The 14,244-nt window shown below is 45.8% G+C and overlaps 1 protein-coding gene across 2 annotated transcripts in view; it reads right to left on the bottom strand.

Annotated features, from left to right (window-relative positions):
- Nucleotides 1-14,244, bottom strand: part of LOC120947220 (transmembrane protein 150A-like) — a 158,276-nt gene that overhangs the window by 13,392 nt on the left and 130,640 nt on the right. For both annotated transcript variants that reach the window (XM_040362365.1, XM_040362364.1), the window contains one exon: nucleotides 908-1,085. In XM_040362365.1, the coding sequence (XP_040218299.1) occupies nucleotides 908-1,085 (178 nt within the window). The remainder of the gene's footprint in view (nucleotides 1-907; nucleotides 1,086-14,244) is intronic.

The raw sequence follows: 14,244 nt of genomic DNA on the forward strand, positions 1-14,244 counted from the left end.
CAAGAAGATGAACAGGTTGTGTCCATCAATGAATGCAAGAGAAATATATTTTTGTAAAATCTGTATTGATCATGTCCGGAATTCAGAGCTGCCCTGTGTCCCGTACACACTCCGTGTTATCTCAAGGAGACTATTTAGCCCTCCAACTTCTTAAAAATTGTAATTTTAAACTTCAAAATAATTAGACTTTATACTGTAGAGTTTAGAGAGTGGGAGTAGTTAAGTCGTTTAGCAAATGACACTGGGCAGGGCCAGCAACAGTTAGTCCACAAAAAATGCTGTGCATTGTCAGCCCACAACTAGGCCAAAGAGCTTAAATGAATTCCTGGCCCATTAACAGCTATTTGTACATGCAAAATATTTAAAAAAGACTTCATTTAAATGTAATAGTTCAACTGGACCAAGCCGGTCTAAACAAACCATTTCCTTCACCAATACATGTGCCCACTGTCAGCACTGTATAAATTGTGTGCTTATGCTCCCTCATTCCATTCAGCTCTTCCAAGTAAAATAAGCTGTTCATAAGCTCTGTATCACTAGTTGGAGCTGGCACAGGGTCGTAGACTGGGTCACCATCCCCATGTTGACAGCTCTGGGACAAGCACCAGTACTGTCACATGACAGGATAAGCGAGTCACATGCTCCTCCATAAAGTAGAGGGTATACTATTTTCTTCCTTACCAGCGGCAGTGAGGAGCAAAACACATGAGCATACAGAATGTGCTGCTGGGCAAAGCACAGAGGTGCTTTATGTAAAGAAGTTCAGATAAGGTATAAAGTAGAGCTTCTTTTAGTGAATAATTTGCAAATAACTTTTTAGAAAATGCAGCACAATTTTTTTTTTGCGTTTAACTATTTTGTAAAGAAAACCATCTGAAATGGTTACTGACAGCATATAAAAGGATACTGAGCACTAAAATGACCAGTCCGAATAATGTAAGAAGACAGCGTACATGTCCTGCCCACCAGTTCCAGTAAGTGTGTGCCATGCGGTATGTCAGGATAGACTGAAAACAAATGAACATCATACTAGTTGGAAAGGCAACTCCTGCTCCTATGTAGTGCAGAACTTTGGCGTGATCAACCTATAAAAAAGACAGAAACCACAACATTAGGACAACATACACATTAACAATTTATTTCAAAATGCACAACGGGAGACATTTTGCACCATATCCGCTGCCACCACTAAACCACACAAGAAACACGTTTTCCAGTCAAAGACACTTTATAAAATGCAGCAATTATCAGTTTCCAACCAACATTCCTAAAACCTACAAATTCCTTTATGCAAACCACTGGAATGAAATTGCTTGGGGAAAACATTTAAGAGTTTTCAGGTCCAGGAGGTATTTCAAAATTAATATACAGCCAAGATTAGGCCCTTAAAGCAGGTAGGTTAGATTCAGCTCTCATCACATGTGTGTAGTATGGTTATTCACATATAAACAAAATCAGTTTGGTATAGTAGTTTACTGTCCAGAAGTTGTAAAGTGAAAAAACAAAAAAACAAAAGCACTATGTAAACAATTTATGGGGAGAACAGAAAACATGCCTTTGGAGAAAAAGTAGGAATATAACACATTTCAGGGGGTTACTCAGCACAGCCGTCATTCAGAACACACTAGAGCTGCCATGATTAATCGTTAAAAAAACGCTATAGTGATTTAACCCCCCCCCCCCCCCCCTCATGATCTTAATACAGCATTTTTCTGATTCATGTTGAAGTGCAGAGCTGCCAGGAAAAAAAAAAAAAAAACTCAGCTGGCAATAGCAATATAAGAGAAACAATGCATCTCTTTTAACCACTTAAAGACCAAACCCTTTTTGACACTTCCTTACAAGTTAAAAATCCGTATTTTTGCTAGAAAATTACTTGGAACTTTTTATTTTATATACACATACATACACACACATATATATTATATATACAGCCCTCAAAATTTCCACTCGCCTACTAGCATTTGGCGAGTGGATTTAAGCTGGGGGCGAGTGATGACAGGGCTGCATGACCAATCTCCCTTCAATCTGTGCCTACACTTAGAGTCCCGATGAGATTGGCGGCCGAAGAGGAAAGGTGCATGCTCGGGAAAAGTAGTCTGGTGAGCTGCGCACAGGCAGAGCAGTACACAGGTGCTCTCCTTACAATTCTCATTAAGCCATGGGACCCAACAGTATGACCTCTCTGAGCCTTTCCCCCTCCCTTGGGCCCCGACCAATGTAGCTGGAGAGCAGAAAGTAATGAGTTAGGTGGAGGATTGCAAAAATTACCACTCCGGTGCAGCGCTCGCTGAAAGTTGCCCTGACATGAGAGCGGCAGCTTTCTAGTTTGTGCAGTTTTCTTCTCCTTGTGTTCTATGTAAGTTTAGCCTGAGCACTGTGAACAGACTGGTCTCAATGTGTGCTGTGCGCTGTCAGTGTGCGCTGTGCTATGGTGTCAATGGCTGTGCAGTTGTGTGGATCTCGGCGGTGGATTGTACTCCCTCCCGCTGTGCTGCAGCTCCTCTCCTCTCTGCCAGCCTGAATAAAAGGGGGAAGTGGGGACATGCAAGCTTGGAGCCGCACACACAGGCTCCTGATGATGAGATGAATGGGAGAGAGAGAGAGAGATAGAGGATGGATGGATGGGAGTTGCAGAGGAGACAGCAAGAGAATGATGAAGAGACCCAGTTCTAGTGCCCTGTCCCTCTGGTCTGCCCCCAAGTGCCCTGTCCCTCTGGTCTGCCCCCAGTGCCCTGTCCCTCTGGTCTGCCCCATTTTATTAAAGTTGTTGTTGGTAATATTTAATTTTGTAACTTGATTCTGCATAAAACATTGTCATTCCATGAGATAATCTACGAGGGCGCGTTTACGGGTGCCATTAGGCGCAGGGCAGTGTATGAATTAGGTGGGGCAACTGGTGGCGAGTAACTCTTGAGGCCTGGCTAGTAGCTCAGGACTTGAAATTTTGAGCCCTGATATATATATACACACATATACATACACATACACACACACACTGCACGATTCTGGCCAAAATGAGAATCACTATGTTTTGCTTAAAATAAAGATCACGATTCTCTGGGCGTAAAATCTTTCACATTATACAAAAAAAAATTAGGCTAATTTACTGGTTAGTTTTGTTTTTCCAAAAAATTGCATTTGAAAGACCACTGCGCAAATACAGTGGGACATAAAATATTGCAAAAACCACCATTTTATTCTCTAGGGTCTCTACTAAAATATATATATATATATATATATATATATATATATATATATATATATATATATATATATATATATATATATATATATATATATATATATATATATATATATATATATATAACGTTTAGGGGTTCCAAGTATTTTTCTAGCAAAAAAAAAAAAAAATGATTTTAACTTGAAAAAAACAAATGTCAGAAAAAGGTTTAGGCCCGGATTCACGTAGAATGGCGTATCTTTGTGCAGGCGTAACGTATCCTATTTACGTTACGCCTCCGCAACTTTTACAGGCAAGTGCCGTATTCTCAAACGAAAGTTGCGGCGGCGTAGCGTAAATAGGCCGGTGTAAGCCCATCTAATTCAAATGTGGTAGATGTGGGCGTGTGTTATGTAAATTTACTGTGACCCCACGTAAATTACGCTTTTTACGAAAAGGCGTATGCGCCGTCTATGAAAGCATCCCAGTGCGCATGCTCCAAATAAACCCGCAAGAAGCCAATGCTTTCGACGTGAACGTAAATGACGCCCAGCCCTATTCGCAAACGACTTACGTGAACGTGAATTTTTAAAAATTCGACGCGGGAACGACGTCCATACTTAACATTGGTACGCCACATCTACGCCTCATATAGCAGGGGTAACTTTACGCCGGGAAAAGCCCAACGTAAACGGCGTATCTGTACTGCGTCGGCCGGCGTACGTTAGTGAATTTGCGTATCTAGCTGATTTACATATTTCTAGGCGTAAATCAGCGTACACGCCCCTAGCGGCCAGCGTAAATATTCAGTTAAGATACGACGGCGTAAGAGACTTACGCCGGTCGGATCTAATACAAATCTATGCGCAACTGATTCTAAGAATCAGGCGCATAAATACGACGGCTCGGACTCAGAGTTACGACGGCGTATCTGGAGATACGCCGGCGTAACTCGTTTGAGAATCCGGGCCTTAGTGTTTAAGTGGTTAAACTTTCCTCATTTACACACAAGTCTATTCCTTTGATGTAAAGGACAAATTGTTACAATGTTTAGACTTTAGTTTCACTGAAAAATGTTGTGATACTTGGCAGACTGCCTGAATTCCCCCCGCCCCCTTTCTTTTGATGGGTGTCGGCTTCAGCAGAGCAGAGAGAATTCTCTGCTTAGAAAGATCGGGAAATACTTTGTCAAGATCGCAACAGGGAAAATAATAAATCGCGATAACGATTGACGATTAATCATGCATCTCTATTTTATATATATTTTGTGCTGTTACCTGCACAAAGAACAGCCGATCTGCATGGTGCCCAGAAGATGGCAGACATCACTGTAGTAGCTAAGGCTACTACGGTGAGTTACAGCTTCCACAGAGAGAGGATAGGTATCAAATATGCATACTTATATTGGGCCAAGCTGGCCCAATGCAAGTATGCAAAATATATAATTCCTGGAGCAAAGTCACTGTTTTGCCACAGCATGCAGGACGCAAACTAATGCACACGTTCTCACAAAGCAAAAGGTGTGAACAGAGTCTTACAAGGAAAGACTAGTTTAGTGCTAATATTGTCTACTTTTGTTTTAAACATTGACCCTTGTTGGGTCACTGCCACATTGTAAAGGTGTCCTAAGGCGAGACTTAGGCCCCTTTCATATGTTTCACCAAACTGTCAGTTTTTCAGACGGACCTGAACAATTGCTCCATACATCTCAAGGGAGCGACGGATGTCAGCGGGGACATGTATGCTGACATCCGATCCGCCAAATGCAGACGGACGGAAACCGTTTTCATCCGTCTGGCAGATCTGATGAAAACGGACAAGCGGTCTGTTTTCATCCAATCCCCCATCGAGGATAGCAGAGATCTGACAGGTCCGTCCCTGCACAGTGAGCAGAGACGGACCGGTCATCCGCCTGCTCAGCGGGGAACAATAGAGTGATCCCTCCCGAGCAAGTGGAGCCTGCCAAAACAGACATTAATGTGTGAAAGGGGCCCAAGGCCTGATGCACACCGGATGTTTTTAAGGCTGCTGTTTTTGGCTTCAGACATTTTTTCTACAGTCAATAAACTCTCCAGCATGTTATCTTATGTGTCCATGTTTTTGGCTTGGGCGTTTTTCGGCTGGAAAAAAACCCTGAACTCGTTGGTTCAAAAAACTTTTAAAAACGTGGCTCACCAGCATTTAACTTTTTTTTTTCAATGGATCAAACATTTTTTTTTTTGTTTTTCTGGACACTTGGAGGATAAACATGCATATTAAACCATTAGTTAAAATGTATTTGCACTTCCCTATGTCAGGTGGAAGAAGACTACTTCTGCTGTGCTACCCATAAACTATCACAGTATGACCTTTAAGAAGGCACATTGGGTTACTGTTGACTAAACAAAGCATATCAGGGGGAATTGATAAAACTGCATCAGTCAGAATCTGGGGCAAATGTGTATTGCAACCAACCAGCTTCTAACTTATTTTCAAAGCGGACTTCCACCCCCAAAAACGTCCGGATTCCTCCCCCTCCAGTATCACATTTGTCTAATATAGGTATTTGCTCCCACTTCCGGCGAAAGATCGCCACAGTATCCGCAGCAAACTACGCCATGTCCGGCTCCTCCGCCGTCTTCTGGGAGACGCACAGGTCCCAGAAGACAGCAGGGACCACTAAGAACACGCAGTGCGACTCACGCATGCGCAGTAGGGAATCCGGCTGTGAAGCCGCAAGGCTTCACTTCCTGATTGCCTTACTAGCAATGCTGGCGCCTCCACCTGGAGCTGAGGGATGGGTCAGCTTCGGGTGATGACATTGTGGGCGCCCTGGACAGGCAAGTGTCCTTATTTTAAAAGTCAGCAGCTGCAAAATTTAGTTAAACAAGCTGAAGATCGAAGCTGATTGGTTACCATACACAGCTGCTCCAGTTACTGTCAGCTCCAATTTTCATAAAATTCCCCCCCACTGTATAGAGAGTATAGAACACATCTGTTTGATGGACCCATAGCAATTTCACAGCTGAAAATCTAGCTGGCTCTGACTGCATCAGAAAAATGCACCCACCCTTAACACCTGTAAAGCAGATATGCACACACATCAGACTCACAGGTTTTGTATTTCAAAAGCTCATTTGGCTCTTACAAATTAACGCGTTAGAACTTGTAAGGTTTGATCAACACGTCATGTCACCTGAAAGTACAATTCCCAGAAAAAATAAGGAACCCATGCACACATGCCAAAAAAAAAATAAGAATTGCCTTTTACAGAACTTAACATCTCAGTGAAAAAAAAAGGAAAAAAGAAAAAAAAAGTTCTTGACAGAACATGTAATATATAAGGCCCCTTTCACATTGAGGCGTTTTTCATGCGGTACAGCGCTAAAAATAGCGCTGCTATACCGCATGAAAAAATCATGCCCTGAAGGCTTTCACACTGAAGCGGTGCGCTAGCAGGACCGCTCCAAAAGTCCTGCTAGCCGCATCTTTGGAGCGGGGTGTTTACCGCGCCTTCCCATTGAAATCAATGGGAAACCGCGGTAATACCTCCTGCAATGCGCCTCTACAGAGGCGAATTGCGGGCGGTATTAACCCTTTTTCGGCCACTAGCGGGGGTTAAAACCGCACCGCTAGGGCCCGAATATTGCGGTAAATACGACGGCATAGCGACGCTAAAAATAGCGCTGCTATACCGTCACCGCACCTCCACCGCCCAATATGAAAGGGGCCTAACACTGAAATTCCTCTTCCGATTTCTTTATATTAGGTGCTCGCTGGAAGACGCAGGCTTGAAACTCCCCAAAAACTTTCAAGACTCTTGTATACCTAAATGTTCTAAGGAGCAAAGTTTTCACTTCCAACATAGCAACATCAGCAGTCTAAAGGCCTGGATCACACTAGTGCATTGCGATTACAGGTGTGACTATGTAGTGCAACTTGTTTGCGGTTTTGACATGATTTATGCCTCTGACATTTTTTGTTTTGGTCAATGATAACCATATCTACTGTGATAAAATTTTATTTTTTTTATGTCTGGGGGGAGAGTGGAGGGACCAAGGAAATGTCTGGGGGGAAAGTGGAGGGACCAAGGATATGTCTGGGGGGAGAGTGGAGGGACCAAGTATATTTCTGGGGGGGGGGGAAGTGGAGGGACCAAGAATATGTCTGGGGGGGGGAGTGGAGGGACCAAGTATATGCTTGGGGGGGGGAGTGGAGTGGAGGGACCAAGTATATGTCTGGGGGGGGGGGGGGGAGTGGAGGGACCAAGGATATGTCTGGGGGGAGAGTGGAGGGACCAAGGATATGTCTGGGGGGAGAATGGAGGGACCAAGGATATGTCTAGGGGGAGAGTGGAGGGACCAAGATATGTCTAGGGGGAGAGTGGAGGGACCAAGGATATGTCTAGGGGGAGAGTGGAGGGACCAAGTATATTTCTGGGGGGGGGGGGGGAGTGGAGGGACCAAGTATATGTCTGGGGGGGGGGGGTGGAGGGACCAAGTATATGCTTGGGGGGGGGGGGGGAGTGGAGGGACCAAGTATATGTCTGGGGGGGGGGGGAGTGGAGGGACCAAGGATATGTCTGGGGGGAGAGTGGAGGGACCAAGGATATGTCTAGGGGGAGAGTGGAGGGACCAAGGACATGTCTAGGGGGAGAGTGGAGGGATCAAGTATATGTCTGGGGGGGGAGTGGAGGGACCAAGTATATGTCTGGGGGGGGGGGGGGGGGAGTGGAGGGACCAAGTATATGTCTGGGGGGGGGGGGGGAGAGTGGAGGGACCAAGTATATGTCTGGGGGGTGGGGGGGAGAGTGGAGGGACCAAGTATATGTCTGGGGGGTGGGGGGGAGAGTGGAGGGACCAAGTATATGGCTGGGGGGGAAGAGTGGAGGGACCAAGTATATGTCTGGGGGGTGGGGGAAGAGTGGAGGGACCAAGTATATGTCTGGGGGGGGGGAGAGAGTGGAGGGACCAAGTATATGTCTGGGGGGGGAGTGGAGGGACCAAGGATATGTCTGGGGGGGGACTGGAGGGTCCAAGGATATGTCTGGGGGGGAGAGTGGAGGGACCAAGGATATGTCAGGGAGGAGGTCTTTGGGCATTTCCATTGACGTCAATGTGGCTAAAATCACGCTAGAAGTAGTGCACAGTCTTTTCACAAAATTGCTCTTTGCTGAGTTGCATTGATGAGAATTGGCACCATTGAAAATGATTTCCATTTACATGTGAATCTGTGCGACTCAAGTTGCATCAAAACTGTGCTAGTGTGAACTGAACTTCCCACTGTGAAGGATACTCCCTATAAGCTTTGGGACTAAATGTTTCAAAAAAGGACTCCAGCCCTCCAACATTTTCTGAACATGTAACTTTGAAACATTGCTATTTAAGAACAGTTAAATGATATCTAAAGCCCAAACTTTTTTTCTTTAGGTTTTGTCTAGAGTAAACAAGGAGCTGGGAAAATCCTGGTCCTCAGGTCCCCATTGTGTACAATAGAAAAAAGGTCCTAGGTGACCCATGTATTTGAATATTTTATATGCAGTTTCATTAACTGCAGTCAATGCAGTGGAAACAGATTCCCTCTTTAAATGCAGTCCTGACAGCCGCTGTTAGATGGTACCCAGTAGGGATGAGCCCGATGTTCGAGTCGAACGTAAGTTGGACTCGAACACCCTTTAAAAGTCTATGAGAGAAATCAAGGACTTGTCCCAAGCTGTCTACGGTGTTCAACATTTTTGACACTCTTGTGAAATGGTAGGGGTACAATGTACCCCTTTACCAATTCACATAGGGGGGGCTGGGATCTGTGGGCCCCTTTTGTTAAAGGGGGCTTCCAGATTCTGATAAGCTGCATTTGCATTATGAAATGTCTAAGTTCTGATGTTAAGGTATCCCCTGGGACATGGACTTGAGATTTTAACTTGCATTAGCATGGTATTAGCATGGTATTTCTTTGGGGCAGCTTTCATTAATATTGATTATATTTTTGCATAGTTTGACACATGGATTTGGTCTGTAGTAGTCTGCAATACAGGTTTATTATTTTGGCAATGTTCAAAAAATATAACAGACTCTAGGATAGGGAAGAGTTTTAGCTGACCACTATCCTATGAAATTGTTGTTGATTTCCTTAATCAGTTACAAGCATGTAGGAGACTGAGCAATTTGGGTTGAATGGTGATTTTTGACTCACTTTCAGTCCCAGTGAATGCTCACCAGGACAAATATTGATGGTGAATCTCCCAAGTTATGTCTCGGACAATAAAAACCTGACAGAGGTTCTAAAACAGACCTGGGCAAACTACGGCCCGCGGGCCGTATACGGCCCGGCGGACCTTTTAATCCGGCCCACCCCCGCCGCCGCTGCCACGTTAATCACCGCGGCGGGGAACATTACAGACAGCGTTCGTTTGAACAGCTGTTTTCCCTGCCGCGCATAGACACTCCCCCTTGGACAGATCTGTCCAATCGCGAGCAAGGGGGAGTCACATAGACACTCCCCCTTGCTCGCGATTGGACAGATCCGTTCAAGGGGGAGTGTCTATGGCATAGACACTTCCCCTTGGACGGATCTGTCCAATCGCGAGCAAGGGGGAGTCACATAGACACTCCCCCTTGCTCGCGATTGGACAGATCCGTCCAAGGGGGAGTGTCTATGCGCAGCGGGGAAAACAGCTGTTCAAACGAACGCTGTCTGTTATGTTCCCCGCCGCGGTGATAACAGTAGGCAGGACCGGGAGGGGTCACTGTGCCCATCACACGCAGCCACTTGTGCCAACACATGCAGCCACTTGTGCCAACACACGCAGCCACTTGTGCCAACACACGCAGCCACTTGTGCCAACACACGCAGCCACTTCGCCACCATAAATTGTCGCCACTGTGCCAATCACACGCAGCCACTGTGCCAATCACACGCAGCCACTGTGCCAATCACACGCAGCCACTGTGCCAATCACACGCAGCCACTGTGCCAATCACACGCAGCCACTGTGCAATCAATTGTTGCCACTGTTCCCAAACACAGCCACTGCGCCAATCACATGCAGCCACTGTGCCAATCACACGCAGCAACTGTGCCCATCACACGCAGCCACTGTGCCAATCACACGCAGCCACTGTGCCAATCACACGCAGCCACTGTGCCAATCACACGCAGCCACTGTGCCAATCACACGCAGCCACTGTGCCAATCACACGCAGCCACTGTGCCAATCACACGCAGCCACTGTTCCCATCAAACGCAGCCACTGTGTCAATCACACGCAGCCACTGTGCCAATCACACGCAGCCACTGTGCAATCAATTGTTGCCACTGTTCCCAAACACAGCCACTGTGCCAATCACATGCAGCCACTGTGCCAATCACACGCAGCCACTGTGCCAATCACACGCAGCCACTGTGCCAATCACACGCAGCCACTGTGCTAATCACACGCAGCCACTGTGCCAATCACACGCAGCCACTGTGCCAATCACACGCAGCCACTGTGCCAATCACACGCAGCCACTGTGCCAATCACACGCAGCCACTGTGCCAATCACACGCAGCCACTGTGCCAATCACACGCAGCCACTGTGCCAATCACACGCAGCCACTGTGCCAATCACACGCAGCCACTGTGCCAATCACACGCAGCCACTGTGCCAATCACACGCAGCCACTGTGCAATCAATTGTTGCCACTGTTCCCAAACACAGCCACTGTGCCAATCACATGCAGCCACTGTGCCAATCACACGCAGCCACTGTGCCAATAACACGCAGCCACTGTGCCAATAACACACAGCCACTCTGCCCATCAAACGCAGCCACTCTGCCCATCAAACGCAGCCACTCTGCCCATCACACGCAGCCACTCTGCCAATCAAACGCAGCCACTGTGCCCATCACATGCAGCCACTGTGCCAACACACGCAGTCACTGTGCCATCAATTGTTGCCACTGTGCCCATCACACGCAGCCACTGTGCCATCAATTGTCGCCACTGTGCCCATCAAACGCAACCACTGTGCCATCACACGCAGCCACTGTGCCATCACACGCAGCCACTGTTTAATCAATTGTTATTGATTAAACAGTGGCTGCCTGTCCCCAGCCTCTGTCCCCCTCCTGTGTCATGTCCCCAGCGTCTGTCCCCCTCCTGTGTCATGTCCCCAGCCTCTGTCCCCCTCCTGTGTCATGTCCCCAGCCTCTGTCCCCCTCATGTGTCATGTCCCCAGCCTCTGTCCCCCTCCTGTGTCATGTCCCCAGCCTCTGTCCCCCTCCTGTGCCATGTCCCCAGCCTCTGTCCCCCCTCCTGTGCCATGTCCCCAGCCTCTGTCCCCCTCCTGTGCCATGTCCCCAGCCTCTGTCCCCCTCCTGTGCCATGTCCCCAGCCTCTGTCCCCCCTCCTGTGCCATGTCCCCAGCCTCTGTCCCCCTCCTGTGTCATGTCCCCAGCCTCTGTCCCCCTCCTGTGTCATGTCCCCAGCCTCTGTCCCCCTCCTGTGCCATGTCCCCAGCCTCTGTCCCCCTCCTGTGCCATGTTCCCAGCCTCTGTCCCCCTCCTGTGCCATGTCCCCAGCCTCTGTCCCCCTCCTGTGCCATGTCCCCAGCCTCTGTCCCCCTCCTGTGTCATGTCCCCAGCCTCTGTCCCCCAGTTTTCCAACAATGATATTTACTGCTTTTTATAAAGAAATACAATTGATTTTATGCAGTATTGAGTTTAGCCTTTTGGCCCGGCCCTCCAAAATATTTTTAGTTTCTCATGTGGCCCCAATCGAAAAAATAATTGCCCACCCCTGTTCTAGAACTTCCCCACTCATGACAAAAGAAAATAAAAAGCCTATGAGATACAATAATGAAAGTAAACAATGAACACAAACTGATAAAAATTAAGTCAGTTTCTGTACTTTCACGGTGTCTCGGTGTCAACGTCCAAAAACTCATAATGTCACAGTCCGACATGAGAGGCAGTCTTTCTGTATCCCCATTCTTGTCATACCGGTCACGTGTAAGCGGTAAAAGACACGCCGAGGCTTTGCATTTAAAGAGATTTTTTGCTTTGTTCCAATTTTTTTCATCTTATCCTTAATAATTCTGAACTAAAATTTAGGCAAAACATTTCCATGAATCGACAATCTGAATTCTGAAAAGTTTCATCTTAATGTCTTAGAAATTTTAAAAAAGCTGTTACATAATCAAGTTAAACATTCATCTCTTAACATGATCTGGATACTGCAGGCAGAATTCCTAGGAAGTTAATAAAAGAGAATTATTTCTTGGCAAATCCAATAAATGTACAAAAGTGCATATTACAGAGCATGTGTTGACCACACATGCAGAAGAAAGATGATTTGGAAACTTGCCAGAAGTTGATAAATGTACAATAAACTATAAACCAGCAACTAGTGTAACACAGGTCAAACGTCAAGGATATCAGTATTTTCAGTAAATGAGCGCAGTATTAAATGCAAAAACAAAAACATTATTTTAATCATTGACCCTTTTATTGTTAAAATAGAATTATACGCAAAACTTTTTTTCTTCGTTTTGAATAGAGCAAGGGAGGATTATAACATGTCAGATTTTATTTCGCCATCTGTCCCATTTGTGAAATCTCCCAAAATGTCACTTTCAAGAATATTGGTAAACAGGACAAATAGAGAGGGGGAATCACCTTAACGGGAACGCAGACAGCAATAAAAACTGACAAGTGTTCTAATCCCTCTCCACCATGTCCAAAACTGAAGAAAAATGTTTGCCTTCAGTTATACTTTAACCACCTGCCGCCAAAATCGCATACCTGGTATGTCATTTGACTTCAAGTGGTTGTACTGGATGATGCCTGCAGCCATCTGCCAGTCCTGTTTTTTAGAGCCAACTATCGGCTCTCGTGTAATAGCAACCGGAGTGCCTAACTAGCCACTTTGTAGCCATAACAAGCAGCCCCTCCTAAAGCTCTTCCATCCCACCGGGAGACCCAAGCTACCAGCAAAACCCTTGGCCCTGCTTGCTGGAGACCCATACAAAACTGGAATTGACTTTGATTGGGTTGGGTTTGCCCAGCTGTCAACAGCCATTTGTGAACATCGAAAGTAAACAAAAATGCGGAGATTGCTGCTTTCAAGCGCAAACGAGGTATTTGGGGTCCTATTGACCCCAGATCCCTCCATACTGGCCCTTTCACACTTATGCGACTTGTCCTGCGACTGCAAAGTCACATGACAAGTCGTTCCCCACGATTTCCAATGATAAGCATTCATATATGCGAGACTTCAAGGCGTGCTGACTTCAAAGTAGTCCCTGTCCTAATTTGGTCTGACTTTCATGCAAGCTGAAGTCCATGGACCGCAAGTTTACACAGGCATTCCCTGAAATTACAGCCACAAAAATTGCGGTCAAATCGCAGCAGTGAGAAAAGGGCCTAAAGAGTACCTGTCACAAGCCTATTGCCGTCACAAGGATTTTTACATTTCTTGTGACAGCAATAAAAGTGATTAAAACAAAAATAATTATAATTGAAAGTAACAGAGTAAAAATAAATAAAGTGCCCCGTCACCCAATGCTAGCACACAAACTTTACAAATCGATTCCAGACACACAAACAGTGATCGTCCCACACATGTGAGCTATCCCTGGCACTAGACTACTTCTGCATTTGAAAAACCGCTGTACAAATACTGTGTGCCAAACAAAATTGAAAATTGGGGGTTCTAAGCAATTTTCTAGCAAAACAAACACGATTTCTCAAGCAAGATTATATTGGATTGTCACAAATTTCTATTGCTTGTATTGCCGTTATAAAATCAAGTGTATGCGGTGACCATTGATTTTCTTTAAGCCATTTGTTATAGCTGGGTAATTGCATGCAATCTTTCTTTATATTATGTTTCAAGAAAATCCCTGTACAACAGGTAAAATTTCAGATCCAGCTCATCATGGGTGTGCTTGCGTTGACTAATAAAATTAAATACTCACACAAACACAAGCTGTAGGTTTGAAAATTATATATATGCAGTGCATCCCGGTGAGTATTCACAGCGTTTCACTTTTCCCACATTTTGTCATGTTACAGCCTTATTCCAAAATGGATTAAATT

Source organism: Rana temporaria, chromosome 8 (genome assembly GCF_905171775.1).
Source record: "Rana temporaria chromosome 8, aRanTem1.1, whole genome shotgun sequence".
In the NCBI taxonomy this organism is placed as follows: Eukaryota; Metazoa; Chordata; class Amphibia; order Anura; family Ranidae; genus Rana; species Rana temporaria.